General features: G+C 36.4%; 1 protein-coding gene across 1 annotated transcript; it reads right to left on the bottom strand.

The window, feature by feature from the left end:
• Nucleotides 6,418-15,454, bottom strand: LOC109839559 (kinesin-like protein KIN-14E). The gene is given in 21 exon segments (XM_020408036.1): nucleotides 6,418-7,017; nucleotides 7,353-7,418; nucleotides 7,494-7,556; nucleotides 7,649-7,714; nucleotides 9,056-9,181; nucleotides 9,264-9,389; nucleotides 9,695-9,858; nucleotides 10,268-10,305; nucleotides 10,383-10,598; nucleotides 10,684-10,845; nucleotides 10,934-11,207; nucleotides 12,397-12,573; nucleotides 12,659-12,745; nucleotides 12,824-12,923; nucleotides 13,013-13,122; nucleotides 13,190-13,373; nucleotides 13,456-13,526; nucleotides 13,984-14,155; nucleotides 14,260-14,409; nucleotides 14,411-14,565; nucleotides 15,218-15,454. Coding segments are annotated over 21 exon segments (3,009 nt in total). The 5' UTR covers nucleotides 15,312-15,454; the 3' UTR covers nucleotides 6,418-6,609.

The raw sequence follows: 16,304 nt of genomic DNA, 5'->3' as shown, positions 1-16,304 counted from the left end.
CACGGAGGTCGACCCTCGCATAGATGCGTAAGTCACTAAACGCGGAGATCATAAACACAGAGGTCGCTAAACGTGGAGGTCACCTTCGCGTTTCAAAAAATTAAACGCAGGGCTCACTCCTAAACGTGAATCTCGCGTTTGACTGATTTAAACACGCTTTAAATGGTTCTAAAACCATTTTGTACGTAATGGGGGGCATTAAACTCACATTATGGAGCAATTTAAAGGGTCAGTTACACCCCTTAAACCCTATAAATAGCTATGTTCACAACTGAAAAAAGGGAGAACTTTGTGAGAGCTTGATTAAGGCTTTTTGAGAGCTTTTTGGCTTGGCTTTTGAACCATTTTCGGTTGAAGAACTTTGAGATCAGCCCTTGGCTTATTTCAGTTCAAAAGGATTGAATTCCTCTCTGAAATTAACTCTTTTACAGAGTTCTTAAACTCCTCCAAAGTTCTTAAACTTATTTAGAGTTCTAAACTTGCATCGCAAGTTCTTCCCGACTTCAAGTCAAGAGGAATAGACGAACGTTCTACGAAGCAAAGTGCTCGGATCGTCAACGGGATATAAGAGTTAAACTCACATCGCCACCAAAGAGGACACAGTTGTAAACAAAGGGAATGATCTCCGTCGATTCCTTCTCTCTTTTGTAAATCAAGAAACCGATAAGAGAAAATTGTAATCTCTTTTTCTAAGTCAGTTAGAGAGAGATTACATTAAGAGATTGTATTCTTTCTTTTCTTAAGTCAGTTAGGAAGATTAATATGAATTTCATTCTTATTTTTCTCGCAAATTTTTTCCACAAACAAAAGATGGCGACTCTACTAGGGACCAACTTTTTCACCGATGAAGAAGTGGTGGCACAATCCGACATTAATCTCGCTGGAACAATGGTTGAAACTCTTGTTAATACCACACCTCTGATAAAATCAACTTATCGACTCTCTTCAATAGAGCGATAGGTCCTTAAAATCTTGTTCAAATCACAAGTATCCAATTTTGTCAAGTTAATACCACACCTCTGACAAAATTAACTTATCGACTCTCTTCAATAGAACGATGGATCTTCAAAATCTTGTTCAAATCACAAGTACCTAATTTTGTCAAGTTAACATCACACCTCTGACAAAATTAACTTATCGACTCTCTTTAATAGAACGATAGGTCATCAAAATCTTATTCAAATCATAAGTATATAATTTTGTCAAGTTAATATCACACCTCTGGCAAGATCAATTTATCAATTCTCTTCAATAGGATGATAAACCCCCAAATTATTGTTATGTTAACATCACACCTCTAACAGTTAAACCCCCATGAACTCGATCTTTTTAACAATATGACAAGTGTTCATTGTTAAAATGTGAGGTGCATTCCCGTGTTCCAAATGCGAGGGTCATTCCCGTATTCCAAATTCAAAATGCGAGGGTCAGCCCCGTGTTTCAATATCAAAACGCGAGGAGTCAGCCTCGTGTTTCAAGACCAAAACGTGAAGGTCAGACTCAAGTTCTAATTTCAAAATGTGAGGGTCAGACCCGCGTTTCAATTTCAAAATATGAGGGTCATACACGCATCTTAAAATCAAAACGCGAGGGTCAGCCCCGCTTTCCCATTACCAAACGCAAAGGTCATCCCCGCATCTCAAAATCAAAATGCGAGGGTCAAAACCACGTTTCAATTTCAAAACATGAAGGCCAACCCCGCATTTTGCTAATCAAAACGCAGAAGTCCACCTTAGCGTTTCAGAAGCCAAACGCGAGGCTTACCTCCACGTTTCAGAAGCAGAAGTATAGTGCTCACCCTTGCACGGGTCTTGTGTAGCAAATCCCTTCAACCAAGTTCATGATACCTTTTAATCGGATGTAGTGAGAACTCAACAACTCCAAGAACAAAATCGAGATCCAAAGTATTTCAAAATTTTGTTCCAGTCAACCGCGAACTTTCAAAAACTTTAGAGGGAGTTCTGTAGGCTGTCTAAAAATCACTGTAGATAGCTAGTCCCCACAAATGATGGAGGTCACGATCTTACGACTTTTATATCAATTAATGATAGTTACAATTTGACGATTCTCATATCTTCAAAAGCTAGAGCGCAAGAGTTACAAGATGATGACCTTTGTATTCTGAGAAGACTTGATGCAAAGGTGACACAAAGATTACAAATTGATGATATTTTCATCTTCGAAGCCAAACGCGGCCCTCACATTTCAATAGCTAAACGCGGAGGTCGACCCTCGCATAGATGCAATGGTTGCTAAACATGGAGGTCGTAAACACAGAGATCACCTTCGCGTTTCAAAAAATTAAACACGGGGCTCACTCCTAAACGTGAATCTCGCGTTTGACTGATTCAAACACGTTTTAAACGGTTCCAAAACCATTTTGCACGTAATGAGAGCATTAAACCCCCATTATGGAGCAATTTAAGGGGTCAGTTACACCCCTTAAACATTATAAATAGCTGTGTTCACAGCTGGAAAAAGGGAGAACTTGGTGAGAGCTTGATTAAGGCTTTTTGAAAGTTTTTTGGCTTAGCTTTTGAATCATTTTCGGTTGAAGAACTTTGAGATCAGCCCTGGGCTTATTTTAGTTCAAAAGGATTGAAATCCTCTCTGAAATTAACTCTTTTACAGAGTTCTTAAACTCATTTAGAGTTCTAAAATTGCATCACAAGTTCTTCCCGACTTCAAGTCAAGAGGAATAGACGAACGTTTCACGAAGCGAAGTGCTCGGATCGTCAACAGCATACAAGAGTTAAACTCCCATCGCCACTAAGAAGGACCCATGTTTAGACAAAGAGAAGGATCTCCGTCGATTCATTCTCTCTTTTGTAAATTGGGAAACTGATAAGAGAAAATTGTAATTTATTTTTCTAAGTCAGTTAGAGAGAGATTACATTGAGAGATTGTATTCAATCTTTTCCTAAGTCAGTTAGGGAGATTAATATGAATTTCATTCTCATTTTTCTCGCAAAATTTTCCTATAATCAGGCTTGTGCGATGTTCAAAGTTTACTTGAATGAATGTTTCCACATAAAGGATTTGGGGACGTTAAAGTTCTTTCTTGGCATCGAAGTGGCAAGATCATCACAAGGATTATTCTTGTGCCAGAGAAAATATGCTTTAGACATTCTAGCCAAAACCGGCTTGCTTAGAGCCATCTGAAACACCAATGGAGCAAGACCAAAAACTTGCTTTGGCCAAGGGGGAGGAAGCTGATGATTGTGCGGCCTACAGACGTCTCGTGGGACATTTGATTTATTTGACGATTATGCGCCCTGAGAATTCATATTCGATGCACATTCTTTTGCAGTTTGCGCAAGCACCACACAAGGAACATTTTGAGGCTGCACTGCGTGTTGTACTCTACCTTAAGGGCAAACCAGGTCAAGGAATTTTGCTGTGAGCTAATAGTAACTTGAGATTGCGTGCGTATTGTGATTCAGATTGGGTGAGCTGCCCTATTACGTGGAGGTCGGTCACTGGTTATTTTATTATGCTCGGACAGTCACCGGTGTCGTGGAAAATAAAAAAGTAAAACATGGTCTCGAGATCATTGGCAGAGGCTAAATATCGAGCCATGACATCTACGGCTAGGCCTCTTTGTTTTGATGATATTTAACAAACAATTTACTACTAATGTTGTTTGTCTAGTGTTTGTATATTCTTATATATTGTAGACAAACAACGTTGTTGGAGGTTGGATGGATTGCGCTTCAACGATGATATCCAAAGGAGGTTGGCGGAATGTCGGGTTGAAGCCTATACAATTCAAGTTAAAGATCAAATTCAAGATTCATCCGCAAGTGTACCAAGTCAAGCTTAATTGAAGATTAAGATTGCTTGGGTAAAGTAGTTTTAGATTTTATATTATGTGTGTTATATACTCTAAGCTCAATATCTATACACACACATTTATTGGTATCTTCGTATATATATATAGTTATATATATATACATAAGTTTTGGTTTCTATACATATATATAGTTATATATATACATACATAGTTTTTGAGTTTTCATGTTTATAATATGAAATCACATATTTCATATTTACTATTGTGTTTTTGAAAACATTGCATAGAATATGCAATTTTTTGAAAATATTATATTCTTAGTTTGTAGACTTGAATATCAGTTTATACATGGTTTACTAAGTCTATAAAAACATTTCACAAAGTTTCAAAAGTTGGTTTATGTCAAAACATCAAAATTCAAGTATCTCATATTTTCATGTTTTGGACTAGTTTGTAAAATGATGATATTTTTCATTTGGGAGGTCCTTTCTGATAACCAGTCACTGTAGCATGTTTACTATCATGCCTACAATCATTCCCCAAAGTTTTATATTTTTTGGAATTTATTTGATAAGTTTTCTGCTGTGTCAGTTTTCGGTCGACCGCACCGGTCGACCGATCATTTGTTCTTTCGTCACCATGTAGCAGAGAGTTGGTCGATCAACCGATGCGGTCGACCAAGAGCTCCATCGGTCGACCGCACCGGTGGACCGACGATGGTGCAGAACAATCCTTCGTGTTTTTGTTCTCCGTCGGTCGACCGACAGAATTTCCGGTCGACCGCCAATGTATCCGTTGGCTTCCAACGGCTATTTTTCTGAGCTGTTTGCTGGGACTATTTTTGTCTTTTGTTAGGGGTTTTGACTGAGATTTAGAGTGGGTATAAATACCCTATTGCTGCTCTCTTTCAAGGATCTAAGAAGTGTTTTTAAAACAAAGTTTTTAAACAAGGGTTTAGGGTTTTACTGTTTATTTAAGATTGGGTTTCTGTTTACAAGAGAGGAAGTTCTCACTGCAGATTGAGGGATTCATTCTCAATCCTCTTCATCCTCTTCTTCGTGTTTATAGAGAAGTTTTCTAACTCTTTTCTCTAGCAATTTCATTATTGATTTTCATATTCTTATTATTGCTAGTTTGCTAATTGAGTTAGATTTTATTTTACTCATTGTTACACACACCCACATTGAGCTTATAGTATTTGCATACATAGTATAGTTGGGTGGTGAGAGATTGTAACTTTGAATTGTGCTTTCATTGTGTTCTCATCCATAGTTGAGAACAATCAATTATTGTATTGAGCCTTATTGTGAGATTCACTTTGTAATACACTTGTACACCGAGTGAGGAGTGTGTGGTGAGAGTCGGGGATCGTCCCAAGAGGAGTGGCGTCGGTTGACGTGCCTAGGGAGAGGTTGTAACCGAGCACTTGAGGGAGACACGGCTAGGTCCAACACTTAGTGGGTGTAGAGTGGGATTACAATAGTGTGTTGATTGTAAAATTTTCGGTTAGCTAGAAAACCGAGTGTGAGGTGTAAACGTTATTCGGGTGAACGTAGAAAACCCGGTTGATAGTGGATTTCTCCCCGGGAGTGGGGAGCGGAGACGTAGGACGGAAGGTCCGAACTCCGTGATCATATTGCTTGTTTGAGTTTGTCTTTGGCGTATTTGTTTGCATTTATCTTATATCGCCAATTGTGCATTACTCATTTATTTCATCCACTATCTTGTTTAGATTATTTACCCTTGTGTTGTTTATATATCCTTGTATATATCTCTATCATATAGGATATATCTCATTGTTCATATTGCTTATTCTTGCTTGTAACATATTGTATATCTCTCTTGCAAGAATAATTTGTTAATATATTTTAATTGGCATATAATCGGATTAGATTAGCATAAGACCCTAATCACCCCCCCTCTAGGGTCTAACAAAGTCTTTATTGACTTCTCTTTTGGTGGTCCATCGTGAACCGATGGAGTTATTTTGTGACAGTCAATCTGCTATCCACATTGCGGCTAATCCAGTTTATCATGAGCGGACCAAACATATTGAAATTGACTGTCACTATATTCGCGAGCAGATTCAAACAGGAAACATCGTCACAGCTTGTATACATTCTCAATTCCAACCAGCGGATACTTTTACAAAGGCGCTAGCGAGGCCACAATTTCAATTTTTGTTAGGCAAGTTGGACATCTACAATATACACGCGCCAACTTGAGGACTTGAGGGGGAGTGTTGATTTGTATATATTTGGTGTATCATAATTAGGAGATATCCTACCTTATCTAGGACTTACCTAACATATCTTTTTACCAGGTTTAGGAATCAAGACTTTGTTATATATACCCGGAATGCTTTTGTACAGAATCGATTAATTAGAAATCAAAAGGAAATCTTTCCAATCTTACCTGTTTCTTCAAATATTGCAGGATGTCGTCAATGCAAATACCAAATGCTATCTCATAGACCAAATACTACATGTATCTAAAAGCAGCATCAGAAAGTAGATACATTGACATTACGATAAACCAACAGTTGAGGAAGTTTCTTGCAGGCATCGGTTAGCCAATGAGAAATATTTGCTCAAAAAACTTATGTATAAAAAGCGTAGAAAAACTAGTCGAGAAGGCATTAACAATATATATTACAATCATATTATCTTTCTTACTAGCGGTAAGAAGATCTCATCCCTTATCTTGTTAGTTGTACAAAGCAAGTATAACCAATCTAAGAAATCAATCAATTATACCTGGAGATACAAAATCAATCACATGAACTCCTCTATTTATCGCAGACAGAGCTTTTGCTACTACCTTACCCAGCTTCTCAGCCTATCCTTCTCCTTGTTAATTCCTACCTTCTGTGCAGTGACACCCTTAGATGATCTAGTAAGCCTACCAAAGGCCTTTGATGGATCAATTTTTCTAACTCGATTCGATTCACAAGGCACCGCAATCTTCTTCTCCATTAAAGTTATCGTCGGTACTCCAATGCAATTCTCAGCTTCTCTCTTCCTTTTGATCTCATGAAGGGACTCTCTCCCTTTCAGAAGAATCGAAGAATGGCTTGTTATTTGCTTGTTGATTGAGTTGGAATTCCTTAGGATTTGTGGATCAATTTCGATCGTTGGTTCCACATTCATTGGTGTTGAAATTCTTAATGACATGGAATCTTGTAGTTCTCTTTCTTCTGTTTGTTTCTGTTCTAGCTCCTTAACCTTCATTTCAAAAACCAAAGATAAGTTATAAACAGCTTTCTAAAAGAATGAAGTATAATTAAAGGGTTAATTCCCCCTAGCTCTATTGTTGCAGACAGAACCCCTAAGTGAATTTTTCGATGCTTTTAAGGTCAATTTGTTAAAAGAACACGGGGTAAAGAGTAAATAAATTAACTCAGGGGCCTATTCGCAATTGGGCGATACTATTGGGGTTTATTCACAATTGGGCAATAGTATAGGGGGTTATTTGCAATTAATTCTAGAGGAAAGTAGTGCATTTTTTAAAGGATAAAACTGCCTTTTGCTCATCTTTACCCGAAAAAGAAAAAAACTACCTTTTGCTCAAGAATCGATTCGAATTGCTCTCTCTCCTTATTGAGCTTGAATTCTAGTTCCTTAACCTGCATAACAAATTAACTGTAAGAGCTTCATTTTCTACTAGTTAGGTATTTGGAATGAAGATTATTATGACCTACCTTTTGAGCAGCTAATGATTCAGAATGCATTTGTTCCTTGAGCCTACTTTCCAGTTCTTTAACCTGTAATGAGTAAACACAAAAGAGAATATGAGTTAACTTCGTATTTTCCACTGCTTAAATTTAAAACATATAAAAAAAACTATTTTAAGAACCTTTTCTTGAAGGATCATAAACTCCGAGTGTTGTTGCTCCTTTAACTTGTGTTCCAACTCCTTCACCTGAGCACACAGATTAGTCATAAACTAATTAAACAACCTTTTGTTACCAAATAACCTACAAGACCAATTCCCAAGTGTGGTGATTTTAGGTATGATTCATATAATTATATGAACAACCTTGCAAATCTGCTTAAATAGAAAAAATAAATATATTCTATGTACCAGTTTCCTTTCCCCCCCTCTGAGTGACCAAGTAGAATTTACAAGCATCTCAGGCATCAACAACATGAATGCATGAGTCGACATGTTATATTCATAGTTGCATGGAATGTGGCTGCTTCATTCAGGTTCATGGGACATAAATGGGTGCGTGGTATGCCACTCATTAGTCATTCGGGTACAAAGGGGGTATATGGTTATATGGTACACTAAGGAACATGTAGGTTCGGTCAAATGTAGGAATTAAAGGTTTTGTCAGAGTCAATTTTGAAAAATATGCTAGTTGATATCAATAATGGTAACAATAAAAAAACTTGAGAATCATATTGCAATTAAGGTATGCATACTTTATTTGCTTAGTTTCTAACTTTTTTTTTCATGTTTATTGTTTTAAAAAGAGTTTTTTTAAAAAAAATTTATCTAATTTGAATTCTAAATCAGGTCGTTGGAGTGGAGTGGGTGAATCGGGTTGTGCTCCACCACAAATCCGGAACGATGAAACCAAGGTTGCCACTCTTTAGAAATTAGGTATGAATGGTTATGCTTATAAGATAAGGTAGGGAACATGGTACATTTTAGGTTCGGTTAAATGCAAGAATCAAAGGTTTTTACAAGAGTCAAATTTAAGAAATATGCTAGTTGAGATCATTAGTGGGCAACAAAAGACCTTAAGAATCATGTTGTAATTAAGGTATGCATACTTTATTTGCTTAGTTTTTCACATTTTTTCTTGTTTATTGTTTTAAAAAAAGTGTTTTTTTTAATTTTATCTAATTTGAATTCTAAGTTGGGTCATTGCAGTGGGTGAATTAGGTCGTGTTCCACCACGAATCCTGGACTATTGAACCCGGGTCGCGGTTCGTTATAGCGACCCGATATCTATGGTTATATTCCCTATTAAAAGTTTGACATTTTTCTTCAAGTTTTTTGCCAAGTCCGTCTCATAGATACTATAATTTGATATTTTATTTTCAATATTATCTTTAGGCCTTCAAGATATGATCAAGAAAATAATGAACAATATTTCATCATGACAACAAGTTAAAGTGGGACATACAACCGCCATCAGTATAGAAAACAAATGCGACAATAAAACAAATTATCCGAGAGTATTACTATGTTAAATAGACTATTTAACTGTCAAAATATTACCCCCAAATATTGAGGGGAAAAAGAAACTACCTTCTGTTGAAGGCCAATGCATGCTTCCTCCTTCCCCTTCAACTTGTCTGATAGCTGCCAATGTTGCCTCTCTGTTGCACTTTGCAACTGCATTTTAGACTCTAGTTGTCCTTCAAGCTCTTTGTTCTTTAACAAAATAAGAGAAAAGTCAGAAAACCACAGAGAAACTAACTTGGCACATCTCTCTTATACATCACTCAGTAAATACCTTTTCTTGCAAACTTTTATATTGCTGTTCTTTTCCTTTGACTTTGTTTTCTAAGTTTTGGCAGTTCTCTTCAAACTTGCGCAAGGATTCATCTTTGATCCTTAGCTCCTGTTTTAGTTTATCAAGCTTCAAGGAAAAAAATACAGAACATTGTTTATAAACAGAAAATACTGAAGAAACAATTTTCCAACAACTCGACATATGCAAAAGTATTCATGATAAGCTGGAAGAGTTTGAATTAAACTTATATAAATATTAAAAGAAATTGGACAGAAGTGTGCAGTTAGGATCAGTAGATAGATGACAAGAAGGGATTAGGTCGAGGAGAAAAATAAACTATAATTGCATAACTGTGATTGTTTCCATGTGTATTAACCCAAAATGAAAATATGTAAAAATATAATAACATGCAGAAGGCAGTGTTGGCTCACCATTTGTTTTGCTTTTTGTAGCTCTCCTGTGTCAATTTGCTTCCTTGCAGGACCTAATTCTACTCCCCTAACCCTACTTGCAAAGTTCAATGAACTCATAGTTTCACCTAAATCATACTCTGAGGGGCTTATTTGTACAAACATCAACGCTTTTGAGTCTCCTCCTGCATATAAAAGTATTAATATCTTTATTTGGCTTGGTAAGATACATAGAAGAGCATGCTGAACCTTTTACATATTTGAATACAAAAAGTGTAGTGTTAACTGCAGATAGACCCCCTTGTATTATTGTTGGTTTGAATTCACTGTATATCGAGCTTTATTTTTGTGTATAGACCCCTGAGTGAATTTTTTTTTATTCTTTTACCATCTTCAGAGTGTCTACTTGTCAAAAATCAATTCTCTCCATCTCAGAGGGCATAAGAGTAGAAAAAATTCACTTGGGGGTCTATCTTCAAAATGTAAAACTAGACGGGTAGTAAGTTCAAAATAACAATACTACAGGATGTCTATCCGCAATTAACCCAAAAATATAATGACACTATTAGTTTCAGAAAACCAAAAGTAAAATACCTAGTGAATCTTGCAATAAATGAGTCAACTTGGAATTCCTGAAATATGTGAGAACATACAATTAGAAGCTAAATGGCCAGAAAATAGAGATATCATATTAAGGTTGTCTCCAAACCTGTAAGGTATGTGACTGTTTTTTGTTGCAAGGGCAGATATTACATCTCCAAGCGCCGAAAGGGACCTATTAATGTTTTGTGCTTCCTTAAGCCTCTCCCCTTGAACATCAGTCTTTGCTAGCCTCTCACTTCCCGCCAAATCCACAAGCCAAAGCTTGCTGTTTGTGTACTCTCCACTCATTAGGTTCTTTGCCTTCACCATTATGCAAAGCATACTGAAATTTGTAAGAATAAAAATGATATGAATGCCTCAAGCACATCAGTTTAGTAAATAAAGAAACTGGGGGAAAAACTACAAACCAGTGAGAACGACTACTATGCTCATTAACATTGTTAGATCCAACAGCTCTTGCATTACTTCCAGCTTGCAATACATTCCAAACCTCCTTAATGTTTTCAACTTTTGCCTCTACTATTCCAGGCACATGGTGTAAGCCTTCAGCTGCTTGTCTCACCTCCAACCTAAGAAATAAAACAATATTATTACATCAAAAAACTTCTCGATTTTGTAAGAAATATGAACAATATTAAGATAGTAAAAGAACCTCACTTTTTTGATGAGGGGGATGTTGCTAATAAGTCTCTGATCTGTTCATTGTATACCTCAAGAACACTAACTGAAATGCTGTAGCAAAAAGTCTCCTTTCTCTCACTGGCAATTTTGAACAGCTCTTCCAGAGTTCTATAGTTAACTCCTCTATTCTGCTCATTGCCCTCCATTGTAAAGGTCTTCCCAGTCCCAGTTTGGCCATATGCAAATATACAAACATTGTAGCCATCCAAAACAGATGTGACTAATGGCGATGCATCTGCATAGACATCAGCTGTTCATGGAAACAAAGCATTAGATATACATCAGTAGTAATTATGTTGGATATAGTTAAGAGCTACAAATATAGGTGAAGGTGTTATTTAATGCATTTGTAATAGTCTTATACATCTTAAACAGATGTGATTGATTGTGAGGCATCAGTATAAGCATCAGCTGTTCAAGGAAACAAAAGACTAGGTATACATCAGGAGCAATAGTGTTGGATATAATTATGAGCTACAAATATAGGTAAAGGTGTTTATCCAATGCATTACTAGTCTTAATGCTTTTATTGCCTTTTCTAGGGTAAATTAAGAGAAGTCCCCTTGAGGTTTGCATGATTGGCAAATTATTCCCATGAGGTTTAAAGAACCCCCCCCCCCCACCCCCCCAAAAAAAAACCCAAAAAAATCCCATTTCTAGTCAAATAATCATCAATTACTTGATGTACATCACTATTTTTTGTAATAAACATATATATGTTTATATAGGAGTGCATAAAACTATAATATTAGCTTGGGTATCAAAGTTATTTTTGTATGAAATGGGGGAGGGGGTGAAGTGTCACTTCTTAAAACCTTAGGGGGATTTTCCGTAGATTACCCTACATCCTATTTTTCACGCAACTTATAGTTTGTGTTGATTTGGTAGCAAAACATATGAACAATTATAAGTTGCTATATTATAAAGAAACTACATGGAAAACTTAGGAGGCTTAAATGCACTTACAAGATTCCAGTTCATTAAATTATCATAAACTTGCTTTATAGCACAACAATGCTGACGTTCAGTGGGAATGATATTTTTACTTTAGTATCATTGTCATTAATTAGTGAAAAATGAACCCCCAAAGTCTTTTCAAGAAATTGCCCATCACGAAGGTTATACGCTTGGCATGCACTCCAACTTTCTTGCGTCAACTAGTGTGCCATTCCTAAGTAAATTTCAACTTTCCCATAGATAAGAGAATTCAAAGAATGGATATATTGCAACCTCGATCATCTAGTTATACTGTTCAGTTTCATTTCTGAAGAATAGAAATATAACATGCACTACAATTATAGCCATATATAGAAACGCTTCCTAGGTGAATTTCAACTTTCCCATAGATGAGAAAATTTAATGAGCCAATACATTGCAACCTTCCAGAATGAGATAAACATAACAAGCACGTAGATATAGCCATATATAGACATGCTTACCTTGATTGTCCTTTGGGGTAAATACTCGGTCAAATTTGAATGTTTTCTTTGTGGATCCACCAGATATTATTCCAAGATCACCATCCTTAGCTGCATCAAAATCTACAACAGTCGCATAACCCAATGCACCCTCTTCCTTGCTTAATGGACGACACCTGCAAAATACCCTAATATTTCCTGCAATGGTGAATATATAGGGTTTAAATAACTTCATCAACAGTTAAAAAGATGAAAACCAGAAGAAAACCCTAATGGCACATGCCTTTTGATTCTTGGACTTGGTTATATAGTTTTTTCCTCTTTGTTAGCTCTTCATTGTACTTCATCTTTAAATCTTCACACTGTGCAACTGGAACATTTATAAAAGTTAAGATATTAAAAAGTGGATGTTAAATATTATATTTAAGAGCAATGGATTTGATTTTACCCAAGGCTTGAACCCCATCAACCATCATATTCATATTAGGAATAGAACTAGCACATTCATGTGCTCTTTGAGAAAGCTGGTGGTGCTCTTGCTTCAATACCTGAAGGTAAGATTTAATATATACATACATATAAATAACAAGTAAGCCATTATTCAGGTAAAATATCTATAAATTGATTTCATATTTACCTTAATTTTCTCTTCTAAGTCCCTTATAGCAGAAACCCACAGCTCCTTGTCATGCTGATAATGTTCTGACACCTCTCTTAAGTTTTCCGTTTGTTGTTCAATAATTTGTTCTAAAAGGAAATAATAAGATTTAATTCACTAAAGAAAAAGAAATGTTCCTGATTTCAGGTTTTTTACCAAGAGTTTCAGCTTGAAATAGTTTATTGTCATGGTCCATCTTCAGCTTCTCTAGCTCATCATTTGCAGCATGTAGTGAAACCCAAGCTTGATAACACTCATCGGATTTTAATTTGCACTGATAGTTCAGGTCCTGTATTTGTTTCTCATACTTGGCGATAAATTTCATATTCCGATTTCTATTCTGCAATAGGAACAACAATATGAAAAATAAAACTTTGTGTGATCTTAATGGCAAGCTTTAATTATCTGACTTGAATTTTGACCTGGCTTGGAGAAGCTTCAATATCTGTGGCACATTTGCTACACATTGTATACTCCGAATTCTTCCTTGTTACTGATTCAAGTACAAATGAACCTAAAATTAATAACTTTTACATTGTAAAGAACAATGCAAATCAATACAGTATCCATCTAAATATCTATTTTCTGCAAAGGAAAATTTGAAGGCTGGCAAAAATTAAAAAACCAAAATGTGGTATATCACATTCTTAACATGTAAATTAGTGTGTAAGAGGAATGATAAAGTTTGTATTTGATGGAGCATAAGGGTACACAATTGACAATACAAGGCGTCAAAATCCACTTACTGTGACTTTAAGTCCAATGGTTAATACAAAACTCATTTGATTTCTATTTATACACATTCTAAAATTACCTCTTATGATCTCTATGATGTTCTCTTCAATGAATGTTCAATTTTTTTTGTTGAAATCTAACCACCATGAAGTAATATTTGAGCCAAAATTTTCTAGTTAAATTTGCAATAAAACTCTTACATGTGCCATATTTACCTGTCAACTCTGAGGCCCTCCTAACGCAAATCCCGCAAACTGTTGCCCCACCCCTTCTTCCCTCGAACCTTACAGTTAGAGCATCAGTTCCATCTACAGAAACTTTAACACCAACTACTTGTAGGGGCTTATTAGCTCCAACAATTGCAAATATATCGAATTCAGATAATACCTGCAATTCTCAGATAGAAGATGCATTTCAGCAACTCATTCAAAGAATAAGGAAAGTATACAGTCATGTGATAAATAAACACAATTACACAGTCCTAAACTTGCCTTCTCTTCTTGCACAAAGACATCAAAAACCCTGATTCCTTTAGGCCCAGATGTGTTAACAATCTCCGCAAAGTGTAAGTCTACATAGTAGTCTCCAGGAGAGAGACCATAAAACTTGTAACTAAAATTTCCAAAACGAGCCGATAGCCGATTGATACAGGCTGGAGAAGTCACCACCTTCGATTATCGTCTCATCTGTTTCTATATCATATCCCCCATCGAAAAAAGAATCTCCCTTGAAATTTAAACGGGAGTCTCGAGATTGGATATCTTTGCCCCCAGCATTGATAAACATTACAAAGTCATCTAATACAATGTAAAGTTAAAGATTTTTAGTGAAAAAAGTACAGTCAGAAGTTGATGACAAATGGTGTAGCAATACACATGAAGAGAAACAAAATGAACATTTTACTCAAATGCCATTGAGCAGCAAAAAAGAAAATATCGAGATTCAGTACTGATGATCATTTCAGCTAGAACCAGCCAATAATTCTTATTTCTCACAATTGAGAGAACCCAACTTCTTTTTTTAAACAAATACATGCTTATCTCGATACCTTATGAATAAAGGAACAATTTTATTCGGAAGAGGCCGACTTGAAAAAAAAATCAATAAATAAAATTACTTGAAAAAAAATCAATAAATAAAATTACTTGAAAAAATCAATAAATAAAATTACTAATAGCTTCACACGACACAAAGGAAAAACCAAGTGAGATCCTGAATCCTGGTCAAAGATTCCCATTAATATCTAACACAAAACTAATAAATACAAAAAATACCCTAATTTTAGCTAGATTAACCCTAAACCCCAAATTTCTCCGAGAATCCATTTGGGTTATAAACACAGATCAAGAAGAAAAAACACATTGCCCAAATTACTCAAGAACATCAAAAACCTACACAATTTACTCATTTTAATCTGAAAATTTAGAAGCAAAGCAACCAAGAAGCTACCTTTGAAATCCTCCTCCTTGAGCCCAGCCTGAACGAGCTTCGAATCAGAGACCCACAGCATCGAATCGAACGAATCTTGAGTAGATTCAGCCATCTCTAGGGTTAGGGTTTCCTTCGATTAATCCAAAATCTGAAGCTTGAGAAATCAAAGAGTAGGAGATGCAGAAAAATAAAAAGAGAGTTTTTTTTCCCCTTTTGTTCTTGTTTTGGCTCCTTTGAAATTTGAACAATTATGACCGTTGCGAGGATCGCCGGACAACTAAATGAACGCTTGTGGGACCCAAGTTAAAAGCAGAAGAACGATATCCACCGTTGATTCTTTACTAAAAAGGATAATGACCGTTGATCCTAGAGGTACGAAAATGGTAATTAGTGAGTAGTTTATGTTTGGGAGCTCTTGGAGGTTCATGGTATCAAATTTTGTGCGGACAAATAACAAATCTGAGTACACGTACCAGAGTATTGGAGATCAGTCATCAAAAAATTGTTTTTTAATCAAAATCCATTGTTCCCATCGTTCGAAACTTACGACAAATTTTCAAAAGAGCCCTATTTGCAAACTTATTCCCTCAAAACGACTCCTTTCAAGTTTATTTATCAAAACCGACCAGGTTTCAGCCATTGGTTCAACCCCAGGTCGGTTTTGGCGAAAAAAGTTCCCAAACTTCACGGGACTTTAAGTCCTGTGATGTTTAGCAGACATTTTGTTAAGCTGCTAAGAGACTTGAAATCCTGTGAAGTTTCAAAGTTTATAAAACTTCACGGGACTTGAAGTTCCGTGACGTTTTGTTTTAGTGCTGAAACTTCACGGGACTCGAAGTCTTGTGAAGTTTCAGGCTCATTTTCTAGATAATCACGGCTCTGGAAAATGAGAACTGCAACTCCACGGGACTTGAAGTCCCGTGGAGTTTTCACTCTGCCTATATAAGGCAGAAGCGATGTCGACCAATAACCCAAGCCCATCTTCTCCTCTTGAACCCGACCCCTCACCCCCCCTCCCTCACCCTCCCCTCACTGGCACCGCCACCGACCCCCGTCGCCTCCCCTCCCGTCGGCCCGACCCTCACCATCGTCGTCACCGTCGGAG

This window comes from Asparagus officinalis, chromosome 4 (genome assembly GCF_001876935.1).
Source record: "Asparagus officinalis chromosome 4, Aspof.V1, whole genome shotgun sequence".
NCBI lineage: Eukaryota > Viridiplantae > Streptophyta > Magnoliopsida > Asparagales > Asparagaceae > Asparagus > Asparagus officinalis.
Note: the sequence above shows the minus strand (reverse complement) of the source record. Positions and strands in the feature narration are given on the sequence as shown.